At 44.6% G+C, this 23,184-nt stretch overlaps 3 protein-coding genes across 8 annotated transcripts; 1 reads left to right on the forward strand and 2 right to left on the reverse strand.

The window, feature by feature from the left end:
- Positions 1–6,856: 6,856 nt before the first annotated feature.
- Positions 6,857–15,110, reverse strand: Rrp8 (ribosomal RNA processing 8). Of its 2 annotated transcripts, XM_076846783.2 has the most exons (7): positions 14,896–15,015; positions 13,282–13,642; positions 12,655–13,108; positions 12,440–12,569; positions 12,207–12,313; positions 12,028–12,124; positions 6,857–11,816 (listed from the first exon to the last, which is right to left on the reverse strand). In XM_076846783.2, the coding sequence occupies exons 1-7, from the start codon at positions 14,992–14,994 to the stop codon at positions 11,697–11,699; spliced, it is 1,368 nt and encodes a 455-aa protein (XP_076702898.1). In that variant the 5' UTR covers positions 14,995–15,015; the 3' UTR covers positions 6,857–11,696. The 2 variants fall into 2 exon arrangements, with proteins under 2 accessions (XP_076702898.1, XP_076964956.1); XM_077108841.1 differs by lacking the exon at positions 6,857–11,816 and having other exon boundaries at positions 12,047–12,124; positions 12,221–12,313; positions 14,896–15,110.
- A 75-nt stretch (positions 15,111–15,185) lies between these two features.
- Ilk (integrin linked kinase) lies at positions 15,186–21,347 on the forward strand. 5 transcript variants are annotated; one of them, XM_076846786.1, is made up of 13 exons: positions 15,186–15,437; positions 15,733–15,853; positions 18,605–18,770; positions 18,923–19,018; positions 19,175–19,271; positions 19,367–19,450; positions 19,552–19,637; positions 19,777–19,886; positions 19,999–20,126; positions 20,216–20,337; positions 20,431–20,530; positions 20,639–20,769; positions 20,938–21,347. In XM_076846786.1, exons 2-13 carry the CDS (start codon positions 15,765–15,767, stop codon positions 21,085–21,087), a joined length of 1,359 nt encoding a protein of 452 aa, XP_076702901.1. In that variant the 5' UTR covers positions 15,186–15,437; positions 15,733–15,764; the 3' UTR covers positions 21,088–21,347. The 5 variants fall into 5 exon arrangements, with proteins under 5 accessions (XP_076702901.1, XP_076702902.1, XP_076702903.1 ...); XM_076846787.1 differs by having other exon boundaries at positions 15,186–15,306; XM_076846784.1 differs by having other exon boundaries at positions 15,187–15,437; positions 15,688–15,853.
- Positions 21,322–22,722, reverse strand: Taf10 (TATA-box binding protein associated factor 10). The gene is made up of 5 exons (XM_076846790.1): positions 22,447–22,722; positions 22,154–22,308; positions 21,870–21,934; positions 21,670–21,784; positions 21,322–21,487 (listed from the first exon to the last, which is right to left on the reverse strand). Exons 1-5 carry the CDS (start codon positions 22,676–22,678, stop codon positions 21,398–21,400), a joined length of 657 nt encoding a protein of 218 aa, XP_076702905.1. The 5' UTR covers positions 22,679–22,722; the 3' UTR covers positions 21,322–21,397.
- Between the last annotated feature and the right edge of the window lie 462 nt (positions 22,723–23,184).

A 23,184-nucleotide genomic window follows, 5' to 3' on the forward strand; every position in this document is an offset into this window, starting at 1 on the left:
GGTGGTACACTGGCAACCAGGGAGGGATGGACCCCAGAGGACAAGATGACTCCCAGGGCACAGATGGACACATGAAAACCAAGCCCTGAAGAGGCTTGCTGACAGCAGGAGGTCACTGCTCTTTGGTCAATATTCTGATTTTTCCTTTCCTTATATTGTCTTAAAAAAACACATGGTAGCCTAAAATCATAATGAATACTTTTTCCTTTTTAGAGACAACTCTGGGAACTGTCTCTGGCTGCTGGAAGGAGGCAGATGCTTTTCTTTTTTCTGTTTTAGTTTTTTTTTTGGGGGGGGGGGAGGTGGGGGGGGCAAGGCCAAGACTGAGGTAGAATTTTAAAGATTCACACTGGTATACATATGTCTGACTGAGTGAGTTGACCTATGGCACCACAGTGTTTCTGGGCCCTTGATGCTGGCTGTCTCCTTAAATTGTTTTCTTACCTTTTAATGTAATGACAAGCGTGCTTCAGTTTGTTTAGCAAAACCTTTCTTGAATCACTTTTGAGCTCACAGGGAAAGCTTAAAAGAAAATTCAAAAAAAAAAAAAGAAAGAAAAAAAATACTTAGAGGTAAATGAGAATAGCAACACAAAATATCAAATGTCTGGGACAATATGAACACAGTTCTAAGAGGAAAGTTCATTGCATTGAGTTCATTTGTTAAAAGAATAGAAAGTCAACAAATAACATTACATCTCAAAGCCCTAGAAAAAGAATAAATCAACACCAAAAGCAGTAAAAGACAGGAAATAATTAAAAATTAGAGTTGAAATCAATGAAATTGAAACAAACAAAAAAGCTTCAAAAAAACTAAATGAAACAAGTTGGTTCTTTGAAAAAAATAAACAAAATTGATAAACCCTTAGTCAAACTAATAGAGAAAAAAACTCAAATTACTAAATATCCTCAAAAAAAAAAAAAATACTTGGGAATCAACCTAACAAAAGAAGTGAAAGATCTATACAATGAAAACTACAGAACCCTAAAGAGAGAAATAGAAGAAAACCTTAGAATATGAAAAAATATACCCTGTTCATGGATAGGAAGAACTAACATCATCAAAATGGCGATATTACCCAAAGTTCTCTATAGGTTTAATGCAATGCCAATCAAAATCCCAAGGGCATTTCTTGTAGAAATAGATAAAGCAATTATGAAATTCATATGGAAAAAGCAAAAGCAATTCTAAGCAGGAAGTGTGAGTCAGGCGGTATAGCGATACCAGATTTCAAACTATACTACAGAGCAATAGTAACAAAAACAGCATGGTACTGGTACCAAAACAGGCGGGTGGACCAATGGTACAGAATAGAGGACACAGAGACTAATCCTCAAAATTACAATTTTTTTATATTTGATAAAGGGGCTAAAAGCTTGCAATGGAGGAAGGATAGTATCTTCAACAAATGGTGCTGGGAAAACTGGAAATCCATATGCAACAAAATGAAACTGAATCCCTTTCTCTCGCCATGCACAAAAGTTAACTCAAAATGGATCAAAGAGCTTGATATCAAATCAGAGACTCTGCGCCTGATAGAAGAAAAAGTTGGCTCCGATCTACATATTGTGGGGTCGGGCTCCAAATTCCTTAATAGGATGCCCATAGCACAAGAGTTAAAAACAAGAATCAACAAATGGGACTTACTCAAACTAAGAAGTTTTTTCTCAGCAAGAGAAACAATAAGAGAGGTAAATAGGGAGCCTACATCATGGGAACAAATTTTTACTCCTCACACTTCAGATAGAGCCCTAATATCCAGAGTATACAAAGAACTCAAAAAAATAAACAATAAGAAAACAAATAACCCAACCAACAAATGGGCCAAAGACCTGAACAGACTTTGTCAGAGGAGGACATACAATCAATCAACAAGTACATGAAAAAATGCTCACATCTCTAGCAGTCAGAGAAATGCAAATCAAAACCACCCTAAGATACCATCTCACTCCAGTAAGATTGGCAGCCATTAGGAAGTCAAACAACAACAAGTGCTGGCGAGGATGTGGGGAAAAGGGTACTCTTATACATTGCTGGTGGGACTGCAAATTGGTGCGGCCAATTTGGAAAGCAGTATGGAGATTCCTGGGAAAGCTGGGAATGGAACCACCATTTGACCCAGCTATTGCCCTTCTTGGACTATTCCCTGAAGACCTTAAAAGAGCATACTACAGGGATACTGCCACATCGATGTTCATAGCAGCACAATTCACAATAGTTAGACTGTGGAACCAACCCAGATGCCCTTCAATAGATGAATGGATAAAAAAAAACAAAAAAAAAAAAACGTGGCATTTATACACAATGGAGTATTACGCAGCACTAAAACATGACAAAATCATGGAATTTGCAGGGAAATAGATGGCACTAGAGCAGATTATGCTAAGTGAAGCTAGCCAATCCTTAAAAAACAAATGCCAAATGTCTTCTTTGATATAATGAGAGCAACTAAGAACAGAGCAGGGAGGAAGAGCAGGAGGAAAAGATTAACATTAAACAGAGACATGAGGTGGGAGGGAAAGGGAGAGAAAAGGGAAATTGCATGGAAATGGAAGGAGACCCTCATTGTTATACAAATTACATATAAGAGGTTGTGAGGGGAATGGGAAAAAAACAAGGAGAGAAATGAATTACAGTAGATGGGGTAGAGAGAGAAGATGGGAGGGGAGGGGAGGGGGGATAGTAGAGGATAGGAAAGGTAGCAGAATACAACAGTCACTAATATGGCATCATGTAAAAATGTGGATGTGTAACCGATGTGATTCTGCAATCTATATTTGGGGTAAAAATGGGAGTTCAAAACCCACTTGAATCTAATGTATGAAATATGATGTCAAGAGCTTTGTAATGTTTTGAACAACCAATTTAAAAAAAGAAAAATAAAATAAAATTTGAATGAAAAAAGAAATATGATAGAAATTACTGAAATACAAAGAGTAATCAGAAACTACAATAAAATGGAAAAATCACAAAGATATGGACAAATTTCTAGAGAGAGATGAACTACCCAAATTGAATCAGGTGGATATAGAAAATTTAAACAGATCAATTTCAAGCAATGATATTGAAAGTGACATCAAAAGTCCACCAAAGAAGAAAAGCCCAGGACCAGACAGATTCTTTGCCAAGTTCTACCAGACTTTCAATACTCCTCAAATTATTCCATGAAATAGAAAAGGAGGGAACCTTTCCAAACTCATTCTATGAAGCTAGCATCACCTTTATACTGAAACCAGACAAAGATACATCAAGAAACAAAAACTTAAGATCAATGTTCGTGATGAACATAGATACAAAAATTCTTAATAAAATACTGGCATTGCTTATGAAAACTTATGAAAAGAAGATTCACATGATTATCTCAATAGGTACAGAAAAAAGGATTTGACAAATTTCACCATCCATTCATATTCAAAACACAAGAAAATCTAGAGATAGTAGGAACATACCTCCACATTGTAAAAGCTATCTATGCCAAACCCAAGGCCAACATCATTCTAATTGGAGAAAAATTGAAAGCATTCCCTCTAAAAACTGGAACAAGACAGGAAGGCCCTCTTTCACCACTTCTATTCAATACAGTCCCTGAAACCCTTGACAGAACAATTAGACAAAAGAAAGAAATTAAAGCAATATGAATAGGAAAAGAAGAGCTCAAGTTATCTCTATTTGCTGAAGACATGATTTTATATTTAGAAGACCCAAAAAAACTCCACCAGAAAGCTTCTAGAACTCATAAATGAATTCAGAAAGGTAGAACGACATAAAATTAACACCAATAAATTGAGTTCCTACACATCAATGATGAATCAGTTGAAAGAGAAATCAGGAAAACTATCCCACTCACAGTAGTATCAAAAAAAAAAAAAAAAAAAAAAAAAAAACCTTGGGAATCAATCTAACAAGAGGTAAAAGACCTCTACGATGAAAACTACAGAACATTAAAGAAAGAAATTGAAGAAGACCTTAGAAAATGAAAAGATCTCCCATGTCCTTGGATAGGCAGAATTAATATTGTCAAAATGGCCATACTACTGAAAGTGCTATACAGATTTAATGCAATTCCTATTAAAATTCCAATGATGTTGCTCATAGGTATAGAAAAAGCAATCATGAAATTCATTTGGAAAAATAAAGAGGCCCAGAATACCCAAAGCAATCCTTAGCGAGAAAAGTGAAGCAGGAAAATTGGTGCAGCCAATATGGAAAGCAGTATGGAGATTCCTTGAAATCTGGGAATAGAACCACCATTTGTCCCAGCTATCCCTCTCCTCCAACTATACCCAAAGGACTTAAAAACAGCATATTATAGGGACACAGCCACAACAATGTTTATAGCAGCACAATTCACAATAGCTAAACTGTGGAGCCAACCTAGATGCCCTTCAGTGGATGAATGGATAAAAAAAAATGTGGCATATATATACAAAGGAATTTTACTCAGCAATAAAAGAGAATAAAATCATGGCATCTGCAGGTAAATGGATGGCATTGGAGAAGATAATGCAAAGTGAAGTTAGCCAATCCAAAAAAACCAAATGCCGAATGTTTTCTCTGATATAAGGAGGCTGACTCATAGTGGGGTAGTAGAGGGAGATCATAGGAGTAATAGATGAATTCTAGATAGGGAAGAAGGGTGGGAGGGAAAGGGAGGGGGCAGGGGATTAGCAAGGATGGTGGAATGTGATAGACATCATTATCCAAAGTACATGTATGAAGACATGAATTGATGTGAACATACTTTATATATAAACAGAAGTATGAAAAATTTTTCTATATGTGTAATAAGAATTGTGATGCATTCCGCTGTCATGTATTTAAAAATAAAACAATAAAAAAATGAGAAAAAAAAAAAGTAAAGCAGGAGGCATCACTATACCAGAACTTAAATTATACTACAGAACTACAGTCAAAAACAGACATGAAGACCAGTGGAACAGAATAGAAGACAGAGACAAACTCACATAAATACAGGTATCTCATCCTAGACAAAGGCTCCATAAACATACACTAAAGATAGCTTCTTCAACAAATGGCGCTGGGGAAACTGGAAATCCATATGTAGTAAAATGAAATTGAACCCCTATGTCTCACCCTGCACAAAAATCAACTCAAAGTAGATCAAGGACCTAGGCATCAGACCACAGACCCTATGACTACTAGAAGAAAAAATAGGCCCAACTCTCTATCATGTCAGCTTAGGAGCTGACTTCCTCAACAGTACACTTAAGGCACAAAAAGTAAAATCAAGAATAAATAAATGGGATTTTATCAAACTAAAAAGCTTCTTCACATCAAAGGAAACAATCGAGAACATGGAGAGAGCTAGGCGCAATGGAGCACGCCTGTAATCCTACTGGCTGGCAAGGCTGAGGCAGGAGGACCATGAGTTCAAAGCCAAGCTCAGCAACTTAGCAAAACCTTGTCTCTAAATAAAATATAAAGAATGGCTGAGGGATATGGCTGAGTGGTTAAATGCCCCTGGGTTCGATCCTTAAGTACCAAAAAAAAAAAAAAAAAAAAAAAAAGGAAGGGAAGGGAGGGAAGACAGGAATAGGAAAGATGATAGAATGAAAAATTATACTCCATGGATGTATGTCAGAATACGCTCTACTGTCATGTATATATAAAAAGCATAACAAAAACCCCAAAATTAAAAATATATAATAAAATAAAATTACAAACTTCTGCTCAGGGCATACCATGAATACTTGTGGTTCCAACTACTCAGGAGGCTGAGGCAGGAGATTTGCTTGAGCCCAAGCTGTTGAGGCCAGTCTGTGCAAAACACTGCAACTCTCTTCCAAACAAAAAAATCTATTCATCAATAAGCACCCGTAATGAGAGTAAAAAGACAAACCAGAGTGGGAGAAGATAAATGCAATACATTGAACCAAAAGGGGTTCTATCTGAGGTGTGGGTCTGTGTGTGTGCATCCTAAAAAAATCACTGGAAGATGAAAATGAACTCACCTGGGAAAGAGTTCTAGGTAGATGAAGCAACATGTGTAAAAGACCCTAAAGTAGAAACAACTTAGGATGCATGAGAAACGAATGGAAAGCCTGTGTAGCTGGAGTTCTGAGAGAGGGGGAGGAGTGGGTTAAGGCACAGTTGGACAGCAAGGCTTGGGCAAGATCACACAGGGCCTGGGAAGAAGTCTGTTTTTTGTTCTCGAGGCAATGAGAATCCATTGAAGGATTTTAAGCAGAGAAATGACATAATCTCATTTACATTTTAAAAAGATCACTTGGCTATGTGCACAATGAATTGCTTTGGGAAGCAGAAGCAATTAGACCAGTAAGGTAGTTAATGCAGTGGTGAAATGTCCTGGAACCAGGTGGCTGGTCAGAGAAGTCACCTGGAAAGAGAATGACCTGGAAATGAAAGGCTCTAATTACTAGTTTCTGGCTGTAGAAGTTATAGAGGGCTTTGTGCAATTACATAATGGGTTAGTGTTTGAAGCTGAACTTTTGTCTCTGCCAAAATCATGTTGTTTCTTTTGGAGATGTGTTCGCTTAGGACTGTATTATGGAAGCAAAAGCAGGAGCACACAACTGCGGAAGCAAGGCCTATCTACTTGCAGACCTCTAAAAGGGATGCTGAACAAGACCACGCCCAGACTGATAGACATCCAAACCAACTTTATTCTTTTCTCTTACCATTTCTGCAAACTGTATTCATTGGAGAGGACTCGTTCCTTGCTATGGAGAAAAGCTGCAGCAAGTCTGTGAGATTCTTAGTTAACAGACAGTTCTTCTTCTTCTTCTCCTTCTTCTTCTTCTTTTTTTTTTTTTTTTTTTTTTTTTTGGTACTAGGGATTGAACTCAGGGGAACTCACCAATGAGCCACATCTCCAGCCCTATTTTGTATTTATTTAGAGACAAGATCTCAATGAGTTGTTCAGTGCCTCACTTTTGCTTAGGCTGGCTATGCACTCGCAATCCTCCTGCTCTAGCCACTCTAGCTGCTGGGATTACAGGTGTGCACCACCAAGCCTGTAGTTCTATGACCAGTTTAAAGACAAAACATAATTTCAAATAATATCTAATTATGTCTAACAACAAATAATTTGTACCCGTCATGGCTTTAAATCTTTTCCCCTCTCAGCTCTGCCCCACTTAAAAGTCAAGGAGCCTGCTTTGGGGAATGGAGGAGTGCTCTTTCTTCCCATACTTCATCTCCACCTAATTGCTGCTACTTATTGTGTGCCCAAGTCGAGAGAGAGAGAGAGAGAGAGAGAGAGAGAGAGAGAGAGTGTGTGTGTAAGGGGGTAAAACAGTCTGGCTTGACTGGGAGTTTATGTGTCCTATGTGCCTGACAGATATTTAATAGGTAAATCCCTGCTGTCACCTAGAGACCTTGGTGGATACATATATATTCTGGGTGGTACCCTGCAACTCCCTCCCCAGCCCACATGGCACACTCCTCACTTATCTGTGCCAAGTCTCCCAGCCTCTTCAAAATGGTCCTATTGGACAAGACCGAAGACCCAACCCCACAGTTCCCTCTTTCCTGCAAGGAAAGAGGATACACACATGCATCACTTGCCAAAGGAAATTCTGGAAATGGAGACCAATGTCAAAGCAGCAGCAATCTCTTGACCCCACCACTGAAAGAGTTTGTGAGCTTTTACTTGCCCTGTACATTTCCAGGGTAGGGATCAGACTACAAACTCATCATTCCTCAACTGTAGGAATAAGTACCTCATGCTTCCTAAATAGTCCCAGTGAAGTTTCCAAGGGACTTGAAGTAGGAGGGCAAAATCCTGCCCCTCCCTAAAGAAGGGGTTAGGTTCTGACAGACCCACTGTACACTGAGAAACAAATTTTCTGAAAAACAATCTTGTACCAATCTGCTCCTATCCCATCCTTTTTACTTATGACTTGAACTTCTAGTATGCTATAAATGCTGCCAGCACTAGTTCAATCATTCCTTCATCCATTCTCCTAGAAATAATATTTACTTCTCTTTTCCTTTAAACCCCAACACCTCCTCGCCATTCTCACTTTCAAACAACAAATTTGCTTCCTGTTTCACTGAAAAAATTCAAACAACCAGAAAAGAATTTGTGGGGACTGATCTTAATTTACTGACCCAGAAACTCAGGGAGAAGGCTAGAAATCTGCACAATAATGAGCCTTGTAGGTGATTCTAATGAACTCTAGTTTGAGAACCACTGCCTTTCATATTCTATCAATAATACCCTTCTAATTCAATCTATCTCCTACTACTCTTGTCCCTCCTTCAATCAGTTTTAGCCACACAGGTTTCCAGTTCCTTAATCAGTGAGCAAGCTATTGTTCCTTAATGAAATATACATTATTTTTCTATTAGTATGGACTCTCAACAAAAGACATTGAAGCCCAAGAATGGACTTGAACAAGTTTGTCCTGAAGCTGATGACAGAGAAGGCAGGACCCAGATCAGGCTTAGGAGAGTCCTGCTTTTGGAATCAGGATGACTGATGTGATGACACTAGAGCCTGAGTCAGATTCAGAGAGATGTTTATTCAGGTGGCTGCAATCAGAATAGGCAAAGGGAGTATCCAAATTATAAGGCAGACCTCAGCTGGCCTGCTGAGTTTAATGAAAAAACATAGGAAATACTCCAGAGCTATGAATGTTAGTAACATTTGGGAAAAAAGGCAAATGTGGAGCTAGCTATGAAAGATGATTGTGTATCCTACAGTGACATACTTTTGATACTCAAAACACATTTATTAATCTTTATGGATTGCCTCCCACTTGGTTATTACAGGAAGCTCCTACTTCATGCCACAATAGTCTCCCAATAAGTTCCATGAAACTGGAGAGGACTGTCAGAGCATTCATTTTATGTTGGCTGCCTGGCAGCCAGCTCCACTTACCAGCTCACATTACCCCTTACATGGAAGTCTTTCTAGTAGGTTGTATAAATTCTGCTTTTTTGAAATAAATGCCATCCTGCCCTCTCCCTCCCTTTCTTTGTTCATAGATCTTCTGGAGCATCTCCTCCCTTCAAGAAGTTGGTACCTGCTCCACTGTCAACTTTACTATCATTCTGGAGAAATTCAAATCTACACAGACAACCCCCTCCCCATAATACCTGACCCTCAGTTCATTATCCAATCTCCAGGCAACCTCCCTTTCACGCCTCTTAGGCACTTACCCCAGTGGACACACCCTAGACTACCCTCACCTGGAGCTGCTCTGCTTCTAAAATTAATAATTCAGGCTTCTGATTTCTGAAAGTTTCCCATCTTCCCAGGTCACTTGTCTGATTATCGTACAACTTGCCATAAAAAACCTACTCCGATCTCCACTCTCTTACCTGTTCTACAAAACTCCACATTCAGCACAGCCATCACTTACATGTGATAGCCTAAAACTCCTTTGCTCATTATCATTTCAGTTGCATGACATCAACTCTGGATGATCCCATAATACTCACCTCTTTCACAGTTATACCCAGATTCCTGAGTAGATAAGGACATCCACATCATTAGATTGACTGGTAAAACTGTAAATTCAAGAATATGACAAATTCAAACCGCCCTCACCATTGTGCAGCAATCTTCACTCAATTGCAATCTGTCTTCTCTCTCATTTTAATAGACCTCTCAACAGCATATGATAGTTGACAATGTGCCCATTCCTCCTGTATAAAAAAACTACTTTTCTGATTTTACTCCTCTATGGTTCAACCTTCTCATCTTGTCACCTTTACTGGTTAATTTTCCTTTGTCCATCTATTAAATGCACTTCAGAATTCAATTCTGAGCCACTTTCTTTTTTTTTTCTCCCCTATCATTAATACTTTATCTATTCCATCAACTTTACCACTTCTAGGTTACATCCCCAAGTCCCCAGCACAATTTCACCCATGTCTCATACTTTTCTTTCCTTTCTCTTTCTTTTTTTTGAGACAGGTATCACTATGTTGCTTAGGCTAGTTTCAAACTCTTGGACTCAAATGAGCAAACACAACCCAGTTCTAGCTATTGCTTAAGCCTTGCAGTAGTTAGGACTATAGGCATGCACCATTACCCCTAGCTTGTCTCACTTTCAAATGACATCTAATGAGTTACCTGAACACTTTAACAGGTATCATCAGCCCATCCAGTTGCTCAAGCCAGAAACCTGGAACTTACTGCAGATTCCATTCTCTCAACCACCCTTGACATCCCAGCAATTCTATCTAATGAAGTTCTCCTACTTCTTTCATCACTAGTCCATAACACTTTGATCTTATGCTACAAACCTAGACTTTTACAATATTGCTACTCTCATCGATCTCAACTCGAATAGATCTTGTCATTTCTTAGCCTTCCCTAGGTAAACGAGTACATTGGCTATACTTCAGGTGATAAGCTGTGGAAACACAAAACTAAATATGGCTCAGAAGACTGAAGCCTAATCAACAGAGTAACTACAACACAGTATTTAAATACTAACTCTTTGTGTAGTACTTTGAGAACACAGATGAAAAATAATTCTGCTTTGGGAGTGGGGGAATATGAAATGACTATATTTGGGATGACAAACTTTCCTAAAGTCAGATGCAAAGGCATTGTGTTACTTATGTTGAATGGTTCACAGCTCATCCAAATGGCTCAGAGCCCTGTTACCTATGTTTTTCTAGTAGGCACTCTCAGATTTGTTCTTAGACAGAAGAGGCTATATCTTTACACCTGGGTCCAAGGCAGCTACCTTCTAGGGGAGGCTTAGGATCTGTCATCCTAGCTCAAATTTCCCTAGCACTAGACTTGCTTACCTATAGACTCTGAGGACATGCTGATCTGGGCCCACTACAAGGCAAAAACAATGGACAGACAATTTGACCATAAGCAGCACAATTGCCTATACCAGTGTGACATCAACTAGCTGTGCATGAATAGAAACTCAACTCCTGGACTACCTCTTTCCAAGGACAGTTCAAAATACATTGAGTCTCAGCATCCCATGAAATGAGTCTCTTGAAAGTCTTAACCTTAAGTCTCCCAGAGTCTTTCTCAGTCAACAAATCTATTCACTTCAGCCTTCTACCAGATCCAAGAAAGGTCTTCAAAGAACAATAAGACAACATATAATAGACAGACTTAGTTTATTGAGCACCTTCTATGTTTCCAGTCCTGGCTATAGACCTCCTCAGTTAACCCAGACAACAATGCTGTAAGACAGAAATTTTAGCATTTTCCAAGAGAGAAATTGATAATCAGAGATTACATGACTTCCAGCTGTAAATAGTAGGCCAAGACTGTAATTGCCATGACAGACAAACTACCTGTTTGCAGTCTTGAAGGCCTTGGCAGACTAAAGCTGAGAGGACAGAAGTGAGCAGAGGCTGGTCAGTACAGATCAGAAAAGAGCACAGTGGAGAGATCAGGACAAAAAGCCCAGGTGCCTTCTGAGAGATGGAAAGAAGAGCCAAATCCAGAGAACCTTCAATTCCAAACCAACTAGTTTTCATGAGGTCTAAAGATGTATATTCCTCAGATATCTTCCTTTTCTCACAGCAAATTTCTTATTCTTTAGCTTGCCCAAGGGATGTTATGCTCCTTGTAACTTAGAAGACTTCACTTAGAGCTGTGACAGGGATTTTATCATACTTTGTTCTTGGGACAGAGGGAAGGCAATACTAGGTCGTGGCTCACAGCTTGGCTGGATTCAGTCTTGAGAGTTCTGAACCTGCCTCCCCTTTCAGGGAGTGTCCAGAGGTCACCTGCGCTTGTAGAGGCATGGTTGAAGTTTCAGGCCTAAAAGCTGAGTCTTGGGCCCTACCCGAGGGGGCCCAGTCTTTTCAAAATCAAACAAGAAGAAGTGACTGTTCCTCAGGTCCTAGGGGAAGAAAAGACCCAGTGAGCTCCAAATGCACACAACTCTTGTTCAAAACACTTCCCTCTAAATCCTTCCGCTAATAAGACAGCTTCATAGAGCTTCCTGAGAGTTGTGCCTCTAGAGAGAAAAATGTCTATTTCACATGTCTATGCCTCCTTCCTGAACACTACACATAAGACAAAAATAGAAACAGACTTCTTGAGGTTCTCACCTTGGAGATGACCTTGAAGCCCAGTTTGGTCACAGCCCCCAGAAAGGCCCGAACATCCTCAAAGCGGCTGCTAACCTCAGCCACTTTCAGAAGACCCCTGAAAAGAGGAGGAAGTTCTGTGTAAATGTGCAGATACATGCATACACATATATATGTATCTAAATCCTAGGGGCTCCTACCCTGGCTTCAATACCCGATTTGCCTCCTCCAGGAAGTCCCTGATGTTGGTTCCCATCAGTGAAAGGCAAAATACAGCCACATCCACAGATTTATCCTCCAGAGGCACCTGTGGAGAGTGAGAATATTGAATGAAGCATATAGTGCTTGAAAGAGACATTCAGTACTGGATTGGATACTAGAATGGGGGGAAGAGGGATTAAAGAGTACAGGCCAGATACATACAGGGGTTTACCTGGGCCATGTCACACACAGTGACCCTGGGATCTAGAGAGGCCAAGTCAAAGCAGTGCACAGGGTTACGGATACTTGAAGCCAAACGGCAATCTCCACATCCAAAGTCAGCCACCACTAGGGATGCAGGCCTGGGAATGGAAGAGAGCGGTCACACATTGGTCTGATCTGAGCCCTTGAATGACCCAAACCATTTCTCAAAGAGCCCACCCTCACCGCTGGCGAAGATCCCTGGCAATGCGGTCTACTGGCTGCAGTGGCCACTTCTTCACTTGGCTTTGGAAGCCACGATGGTAGAGAAAGAAAGCCTCAGGGTCTTCCTGAAAGAGACGCTGTGCAGCACTGCTGGGCCCCGAGTACAGCTGTTCATTGAGGTAGCGAAATCGGGCACCATCCAGCCGCTGGGCCATGCGGGCTCGTAGGGCTCCTGCCCGAGTCTCTTGGCTGTTTGGCGTCGGGGCAGGAGGCACCTCTGTGTCCTCTGTGGAGTCCTTGGCAGGAAGTTCGTCTGGTGCTGGAGGTGGACGAAATTTGTTCTTGTGTCTCCGCTTATTCTTTTGCCGATTCCGCCACTGCTTGCGGCTCAAGGTACACGGGTGTTTAGGAGAAGGAGACCCAAGGCTTGGCTTGGGCAGGTTATTTGTAGCACTACTCTTCCAGGCTTCGTGGTCTGCAGGGAGGGAAAAAGGAAGGTATTATTTGAGGCAAGGTCCCCTAAATTCTGGCCATAGTCTTGAAGACAGACTGGCCTGGATAAAAGTACTCATTGCCTATGGTGGATATCCTCTGTACAATCAGCTGAATGATCCCTCCACTACATGTACATACACACATCCAATATACCTGTTTGGTCAACACTGTCCAGGTGTTGGGTTGGGTTTGAAGAAGTCTGTTTTTGGTGTTTCCTCTTTCTCTTCTCTTCAGCAGAATCTTTGTCAAAAACTTGTTTGTGACACTTCTTCCTTTCTACTTCCTTGTCCTCAGAATCACTGCAAGGTGGGCCCTGTTTTGGACGTTTTTTCTTCCTTTTTTCCCCTCCTTTAACAGAGGAATTGGCAAACAAGGCCTTTGGCAGTTGTTTCTTCTGTTCTACAACATCCTCCTCCTCATAGTCACTGCCAGGTGGGCTACCAGGGAGTTGCTGGGAAAGAGATGCTGCTTCTAGGGTCCGTAATGTGGCCAAAAGCTGGCGGCGCTTGCAACCCTGGAAGAAAACAAAGGATGAGAATAGGGTGAGAATGGGTGAGGACAAGAAAGGAGAGATAGGGACCTAGTTCAGATATTGGCAGAGGCATCTGGATTTTCCAAGTCAACTTCAACTGTAGTGAAGTTTTCCAGATCCAGAACTTTCATGTCACCACCCCAACCTTTGGAAGGCCAGAGAGCCGAAAAACCTTCTACCCTATTTTGTTAAATGTGTAAATGATTAATAATTGAGGTTCCCCAGAGGAGTGTGCTAAGGCCACAAGCAAGGGAACCAAAGTGAGACCATTCCAGTCCCTCGTTTCAGGCTTTTACCTCCAGCTGATACCTTTAGAAGTAGGGAGGTTTCTTCAACACAGGAGGAACAGGATCACATGTAGTAAATGTGATAGTTGCAGTATACAGAACATCCTGAAAGGAAGAAGCTACACAGAGAGACCAGTGGCCTGGATTAGGCTGATGAGCTGTGGGATGAAAACAAAGTAGGCAGTCCATGTTGGGGACTGACTGAAGGATAGAAAAAGCCTGTGAAGTACAGCAGTCCTCACATCTACTGAGCCTGAAAAGAAAAGGTCTACTGTTAAAGGAAAAGGAAAGCTGATTCAGGATTAAAAGTCCTAATGAGTGCTCCTAGGCTAAGTATTTACCTTGAAGGTTCTCAATCAACCCCACACCCCCTTGAATAGCAATATTGACAACTCTTCCCTGTTACCCACTCTTACTCTCTCCACTCAATTATCTATTCTCCACACTGCAACCAATAACCTTTTCAAGGCTGGGGATGTAGCTCAGTGGTAGTGTGCTTGCCCAAAATGCCCAAGGTCCTGGATTATTCCCAAAACCTCGAGAGAAGAGAGATGGAAGAGAATGGAGAGGGAAGAGGAACTCCTTTTCAAAATTCAAATCTGAAAAAAATCACCCCCCTGCCAAACACACTTCATTGACTTCTGTAGCCTCAACATATGCAAAACTTCTACTTCTTCAACAACATCCCCTTTCATTTACTCGGTGTTCCAATCCATGGATTTTAACAGAACAGCAAATGCTCCTTGCCCCTTTCCTGTCCAAGGAACCTCCTTCTCTTCAACAAATTCTACTCAACCAACTACTTCGGATCCAGATCTTCAGATCACCTACTGTGCTGTAAATACCCCCTCTCCCAAACGTACAGGCAAGGCATGCCCCATCACCGCGATCCATTAGGGTCTGATTCGCGGCCTGACGCAATCCCACTATCGCTATGGAGTCCCTTACCTTGATTTGCGAGGCTGCCGCTGGCCGAGTCTGTGGGGTTACTAGCCGAAGGCCTGCGGCTACTGGGGCCGCCCCGGCCCATTCAGGCTCCTCGAACATGTGGGCTGCGAGGGCAGAGTGGCAAAGCCCACCCTACTCTCCACGTGCATAGAGCGTCTCAGAAGTCAAAACGTCCAGACGCCCCAGGACACAGCCGGAAACCAAAGAGTAAGGACAGCGGCTGCTAGAGCGGCCTGTGTGACGCAGAACCATCGAGTGTAGGCTCTCGTGGGCTAGAAGGGCAAGGGAGGTTATAGGACAGGAGGGAAGGCCGCCCGCGGTGGCCGTAGAGGGCCAGGGTGGGGCGGGGCCGGGCGGCGGGCGCGGCCGGACGGGAGTTCCCCGAAGAAGGCGCCTCCAGCCCGAGACCCGGTGAGTGCGGGAGGACCGGCGCCCGCTGACCAAGACTGAGGCCCTGCCAACCCGTTACTCCTCACTCAGCCTGAGTTCTGAGGAGGGAAACAGAGCGATCCTCGGGAAGGACCCCCATCCGGTCTCCCAGGGTAAACGGAGCCAGAGCCGCTTCCCCATCCCCCACCTCCCCACTCAGAGCGCTGTTCGAGGGTAGGGTCTCCGCGCCTGCTGTGCGACTTGGATTCTGGAGATAGCCTCGTGATCACTCCTACCCCTCCTGGACCTTCCTTTCCCTCGCGCCCAGGGGATTATCCACTCTCCCTGAACTCCTTCACAGACCACCATTAGCCAGGGCACAACGCCCAGCCCCCTCCTCAGCACCAACACTTTTCCCTCTAGCGGATAAAGCTCGGGCTCATCCCCCTTCCCTGGGAACCCCCACAGTCCCCAGGCTTCCCCCTCGCCGGGACGCTGCTATGGACGACATTTTCACTCAGTGCCGGGAGGGCAACGCGGTTGCCGTGCGCCTGTGGCTGGACAACACGGAGAACGATCTCAACCAGGGGTGAGCTGAAGCGGTTGGAAGTCTCTTTCTCCACTACGTGGGGTGCTCACATCCAGTGGGGGACTGCTGACTTAGCCATCCAATGTAATGAGCGCTAAGCACAGCCTGTCGTGGGCAAAGGGTCTCCACAGAGGAAGCAGTGTTTGCGCCGAATCTTAACTGTTAAGTTTCACAAGCAGAGGCTGCAAAGAGCTTCATAGCCTTAATGAACTACATTAAGGAGGAGGCAAAACAGCACAGAATGCCAGGATATTGTCTGGAGTTACATGTTGCTGGAGGATAGAAGAGCTCTGTGGGATGGAGCATTGGGTATAAGTGAAAAAGAACAAGAGAAAGGGCTGGAGAGACCTGCAGGAGTCATGCTTCTATTCTAAGAGCTTGGTTTTAAGGTTGTGTAGTGATAAGATGTTCCATGAGTATCACCTTAGATGCTTTGTGAAAAGCATGCAATTTCCTAGTTCATCCTAGAAGTGATGTTTTGGATCACATTTGGGAAGGTGAAAAATGAAATGTGATCAGCTTCCAGAAATCTTAAGGATGAAAAATTAATGGGCTTGGTGTGGAAAATGAAGGATGGCTTTGACTTGGGCACTTGGACAGATCTAGTGGTTGCTTTTACTGAGATGGAGAAAACTGAAGGTTGAGGCTTTCTGTTCTGCACATATTAAACTTAAGGTGATTGTACAGCAACTTGGAAATGTTAAGTAGGTTTACATAGATTTGGAGTTCAGGAGAGAGATCTGACTTGTAAGCAGATTGGAGATACAGTAGCATGTACATGATAGTGAAGATAGTCTCAGTAGGAGATGAAAAGCCTGGCCGACTGAAAAGATACAATCAGAAGTTGAAGAAATAGAAAATAAAGGTTAGGGAATACATGTATTAACAGAGAGGGAATGGTGAATAATAGTATAGGCTACTGAGAAGTCAAAGAATCTAAACGTTTTGAAGTTACTGTTGCATTTACAATTAGAATATATTTTATGATCTCTGAGTGCTGTTTCAGATGATTAATTGGTGAAGAAATCAAACTACATAGGGTTCCTTCAATTGAGGAACTGTACTGAATACCTCCTGTGGTGGGTGCTAGTCCCACAACCATAGATAATCTTTGTCTTCAAGGTGGTGACTTGGGCAGGTGGAAAGTGAATGGGAGGAGAGGAAATAAGAGAAAATAAATGTGGATTAGTTTTTAATGTTGCCTGACGCAAGAAACCAAGACAAGCAGTAGTGTTGGCAATTCAGGATAGTGGATTTTAATTTTTTAGCTTTTTTTTTTTTTTTTTTTTTGAAAAGTGTGGGAGTGATTACTCTTTAGGTTTGAGAGATCAGGATTATCTATCATCTTAGTCCAGGCTGCACTGGTTCCAATAGTCTTATGCTGTTTTTCTTTAATAATCTGCAAAATCACTAGTTTCATTTCCCATATAATTCATACAGAGTACTCTGATAAGAGAGTGGGTACAGTAATTATTCTGTTCTGAGGAAATATAGAGGTTTAGGCAGAGCTGCCCAGTGTGACAGACATATTTGAAGATTCCTCACTGCCAAAAGGTGAAGAGGTAGCATTGGTGATATCGGAAGATTTCATTGCTGGTTTGAGGTACTAGAGTGTGGGAGCCCAATCTGTCTATATGCTGGATATGAGGTGGTGGTTAATTCCCTGCAGGCCTGCTTGAGATAATAGTCCAGACTTTGAAGTAACAAGCAGCCTGACAGTGGACAGAACCCTTTTGCCCATACCTATGCCGTCAAATTTGGGGTCACAGACTGCTGGGTATAAATTGAAGGTTTGGGAGGCAAAGCTGGGGGGGTGAGGGTGAAGCATCCGGGGGTTACCCACCTCCTGGGAAAACTTTGGCTATTTGTGAGTAGAAGAGGACAGACTGTGGAAGGGAAATTATTTCGTTAAAAGCAACCCCCCTGCCCCGCCACCCCCCCCCCCCCCACACACACACTCTTCAACTCGTTGGGGCACCTGGGTGGCCAGACCCTTGATCTGTTCCAGGCTCCCCGTCTAGAGCCCCCGCAGGAAGTGACCACAGCAGTGAGGCATCCGGAGGCTGTGGCCAGGGCTTGGGACCGCCCCCTGCTCCGCCCCTCAGATCAAAAGCCCAGGACAAGAGGGAATTTCCTTTTATGGCTCCAAGCTGTCAGGCCGACCTAGCTCCCACCCAATTGTTTTGCTTGTACACTTCTTTTACTTTATAAAACATATGCCCTAGGAAAAGAAAAAAACAGGGATGGTTTTCACTCTAAACAACCATTCTCATACTTTCTGTCCATTACTGCTAAGTAGGAGAATCATGTTTTGTGTGTTTTCTCATAGTAATCAAAAGCATTTCCCCTTTTCTTTATAAATCCCTCCAAAACATCATTTTTAATTCCATTCCTTTTTAGATATTAGTTTCAATATCAGAGTTAAACAGTGTGTTTCCTTTCCCATGAATTGTGGTCTGCCTTCTCTAACAGTACCTCTCCCCATTTTAACATACCCAGGAAAGAAAGGGTGTGGAAGATGATGATAAAGATAACAAATCCTATTATAGAGAAGTTAAATTTTCTAGATGGTTGGTTGGGTGTCAAGCTCAGGGGAAAGTGAATTGGACAATTGGAAGCTGCTGGCATGAATGAGAAGTCCTAGAGAAGGGAGCCTTCCCAGAGAGTGTACAGAATAACCATCCGTTTTTCATGAATCAAAGCTTTTTCCCAGACCACCTTCAGCTCAGTGACTCTTGCCCTTTTTCTAAGGGATGATCACGGCTTTTCTCCCTTGCACTGGGCCTGCCGAGAGGGCCGCTCTGCAGTGGTTGAGATGCTGATCATGAGGGGGGCACGGATCAATGTAATGAACCGTGGGGATGACACCCCCCTGCATCTGGCAGCTAGTCACGGACATCGTGATATTGTACAAAAGGTATGCACAAAACCCTCCATCACCCATATCACAGACATACCATGAGGTCAGCAGGCACTTGTAATCTAAGGTGCCTTCCAATTTTCCATGCTGGAACACATTTGGGACTGACTGCCTTCTATCTCTTCTTTTTGTCTGGCCATGGGGCCCAGCTGTTGCAGTATAAGGCTGACATCAATGCAGTGAATGAGCATGGGAATGTGCCTCTGCACTATGCCTGTTTTTGGGGCCAGGATCAAGTGGCAGAGGTGAGTACTCAGGCCCCAAGTCCTGGGACGGGTAAGAAGCAAAGTGAGCCTAAAACCTCAACCTATCCTATCGGTACTATCATGTGACACTCAAAAGGATTGTTGACTGCCAGGGAAGTAGCAGGGGTACTCATCATAACCACTTTTTCATTCCAGGATCTGGTGGCTAATGGAGCCCTTGTCAGCATCTGTAACAAGTATGGCGAGATGCCTGTAGACAAAGCCAAGGCACCCTTGAGAGAGCTTCTCCGAGGTCCATCCCTTACCCCTAGTTTGGTTCTCTTGTCTTGTCCTTCCCTGCCTGTGTCTTTCCTCTTTACCACAACTCAGGCTGTTTTTCTTCCCCAGAACGGGCAGAGAAGATGGGTCAGAATCTCAACCGTATTCCATACAAGGACACATTCTGGAAGGGGACCACCCGTACTCGGCCCCGTGAGTCACTGTTGTGGGGGGAGGGGTTGAAATAGTGTTATCCTGGGCTCCTTGGGCTGGATTAGGGCAAAGCTGGGTGCCTGACCTGCCCATATTCTTAGGAAATGGGACCCTGAACAAACACTCGGGCATTGACTTTAAACAGCTCAACTTTCTGGCGAAGCTCAATGAGAATCACTCTGGAGAGGTGACTCTTCCCCTTCTTGTCCCTCCCTTCCAAAACCCCCACAAATTACCTGCTTTGCACCTGCTTTTAAGATTTCCCCCCAGTTAATGGACAAAGAAGTGGTGGCTTTAAAGCCTCCTAACCTGTACCTGTCCTTCAGCTATGGAAGGGCCGCTGGCAGGGAAATGACATTGTCGTGAAGGTGCTGAAGGTTCGAGACTGGAGTACAAGGAAAAGCAGGGACTTCAATGAGGAGTGTCCCCGGCTCAGGTGGGGCAAGGTCTAAACTGGAAGTTGCTGGTTCCGAGGAACTCTGAATGGTACAGAAAGGGGAGATCTTTTATCATAATTCTCAGCCAGAGACAATCTTTCCCTCTCCCAGGATTTTCTCACACCCGAACGTGCTCCCAGTGTTAGGTGCCTGCCAGTCTCCACCTGCTCCTCACCCTACACTCATCACACACTGGATGCCATATGGATCCCTCTACAATGTACTACATGAAGGCACCAGTGAGTAGGAATGCTGGACTTGTCAGGGAGGGCCTGGGAGAAGGGGTACACGTCTTCTTCAAATTGTTTTGACTCTTGCCTCCCCTTAGATTTTGTCGTGGACCAGAGCCAAGCTGTGAAGTTTGCTTTAGATATGGCAAGAGGCATGGCTTTCCTGCACACACTAGAGCCCCTCATCCCACGACATGCACTCAACAGTCGAAGTGTAATGGTGAGGCCATCAAGTTCATTACTGGCCCAGGCCCCAAAAGCCTTTGCCTATCTAAAATGGGACTCACCTGCTTCCATGTATCTTCTTTTTCAGATTGACGAGGACATGACTGCCCGAATCAGCATGGCCGATGTCAAGTTTTCTTTCCAATGCCCTGGGCGCATGTATGCACCTGCCTGGGTGGCCCCTGAAGGTGGGTGAGGGCATCACGTTGGGAGGTAGAGGCGGACCAGCTCAATAATAGAGGGGGCAGAGACAGGATAGGCTAGACAGGTGAAACAAACAATGGCTATTCCCCCAGCTCTGCAGAAGAAGCCTGAAGACACAAACAGACGTTCAGCAGACATGTGGAGTTTTGCAGTACTTCTGTGGGAACTGGTGACACGAGAGGTACCCTTTGCTGACCTCTCCAATATGGAGATTGGAATGAAGGTGAGGGTAGAACTGTATATACTTGTGTTGCAAAGGTGGTGATGATCATTGTAGTGAGCCTAGGCTCTTCCCAAATTTGTTCAGTCATTCTGTTCAAGAACCAGAAGCCTCTGCTCACATGATGCACTCAAATTCTGAGACTCACCTTGTTTTTCCTTCTATTTGCAGGTGGCACTAGAAGGCCTTCGGCCTACCATTCCACCAGGTATTTCCCCCCATGTGTGTAAGCTCATGAAGATTTGCATGAATGAAGACCCTGCCAAGCGGCCTAAGTTTGACATGATTGTGCCTATTCTGGAAAAGATGCAGGACAAATAGGCCTGGAAGGTCCCTGCTTGAACTCCAGAGGTGTCAAGACATGGTTGGGGGAGTACACCTCCCCAGAGAAGCAGGCCTCTGGTTGCCTCCCCTGCCTCCAGTCATGGTACTACCCCAGATATGGGGCCCAACCCCTGCTCCCATCCCTACCACTGTGGCCCCAAAAGGGGTTGAGCTCAGAGCTTTGTCACTTGCCACAAGGTGTCTCCCAGCATGGGAGGGATCAGCCCCGCCTGTCACAATAAAGTTTATTATGAAAACAGGCTGGTGTGGGGACATGGGAACAGACAAGTACATTGGGTTGGGTGGCTCAGGTGAAATAGTGCGGCTTCTTCACATTGATGCCATATTCGCTGAGGGCAGGGGTCAAGTCCTCCATGGTTAGAGTGTACTTGCGGTCCTGAGGGAAGAGGGAAGAGTACCAGCTGAGCACAGGAATCCCAGATTCCAATCCCATGTGGGTGACCCTGAGTATGACTTATACCTCCCCTAGGATGTAGTTCCCCAAAGGGGTTTGCTGGATAAATTAAGCCTCTACTGTTGTGGAGAGTAGTTACTGACTCAGTGAGCTTCCCTTCACACCTTGCTTTTGCTCCGGGAGCTGCCAGAAGCTGTGCCCTTCATTTTGCAGTGCTGTAGGGCATCATTGGCAATATCTGAGATGAATTTCTGGGCAGCTAGGGAGATGAGCCGAATTCTAAAGAGAAAAAAACTGGTATGAGGAGATGGACAACAAACCATACAAAGCACCCAAAGCTCTGTCCTGCCCTAGGTTTACTCACATGCGTGGATCTGAGGCCTCAAAGCCAGCCCGGTTCAGGTAATAACCAGTCACCGCATCTGGGATCTGAGAAATCAATTAGACAACTGTCAGTGTTAGCCCTGTGCCCTGATGGGCTAAATGGGAAGAGGGTAAGGGAAAAGATTTGGTCTTCATATCAGATGGAAGCTTGTAGTTTGGGTGGACAGAGGGAATAAACAATAGAAGACGCTGGAAAGCACGCAGGTGTAGCTGAAAATTGTTATGACAGTGGGCCTAATAGCCGTGTTCAGGCAGGAAGCCCACCGTAGGCGTGTAATCCTCCAGCTGCATCAAGAAGTCCACCAGAGGCGTGCTGGACACCACCGGCTTTACGTCTCCGTTGGCCGCGCTCGGCAGTACGTAAACGCCGTTAGACATAGCCCCCTCCGGGGGCGCCGCGCCGCCCGCTGACACCGGAGCTAGAGGAGAACCAGCAAACTGAGACTCAGAGGTGGGGCGCAGGGTCCCAGCTAAGTCTGCCTCGTACCCTCTGCCCTCACCCGCCGCTGGGCCCAGTCCAAGGCGTTTCCCTCACCCTCACCCGTCCCGGCCCTCACCCGCCCCGCGCCGCTCGGCCGGCTCCCCGGCCCGCGCCGCCACAGGTCCCGTGACCCCAGCCGCGGCTCCAGCCCCAGGCCCCCCTGCAGTTCCCGCGGGGCTGGCCTTGTTCTCCGCGGCGGTGCTGGCGGGCAGCGCAACGGGAGCCGAGACCGGGGGCGTCGGGCCCGGGGCCGAGGCGGCGGAGGCTGGCGCCGCCTCGGGGTCCGCGCCGGAGCCGCTGCAGCTCATCGGGCCGGTGGGAGAGGCGGCGAACAGAGGCGCTTCCGCTTCCGCTCACGCTACGCACACCCGGGGTGACGTCACACGTTCCGCGACTCGCCCCGCCTGTCACCTTGTCAGCTCTTCCGTGGGTCCCACCTCCTCCCATGGCTAGTGGGCGGGTTAGGTAAATGACCGAAGGGTAAAAAAACAGTGGGGAGCTTCGCTGCTGTAGACATTCCACCTTCCATCCCGCAACACTCCGTGGCAGTTCTGCCCGGATGGGAGACACTGTATATCCGCGACACAGTGCGGGTCTGGGACACTTCATTCAGATGGACGCTTAGACCTTGCTTTGGGGCCGTCGGTCCGACCCTCCTTGACTACAAGCTGTTTGGCAATCTGCATACTTAGTAGTTACCTTATTCAGCCTTTTAAGTGTCGTAATGGAGTTAGAAAGCTCCCCGCCCCGCCAATTGCCCAGAGAGAGAAAAGCAGCATGTCGCGCTGCTGTAGATGGAAAGGGGAGATATTTC

This window comes from Callospermophilus lateralis, chromosome 2 (assembly GCF_048772815.1).
Source record: "Callospermophilus lateralis isolate mCalLat2 chromosome 2, mCalLat2.hap1, whole genome shotgun sequence".
Taxonomy (NCBI): Eukaryota; Metazoa; Chordata; class Mammalia; order Rodentia; family Sciuridae; genus Callospermophilus; species Callospermophilus lateralis.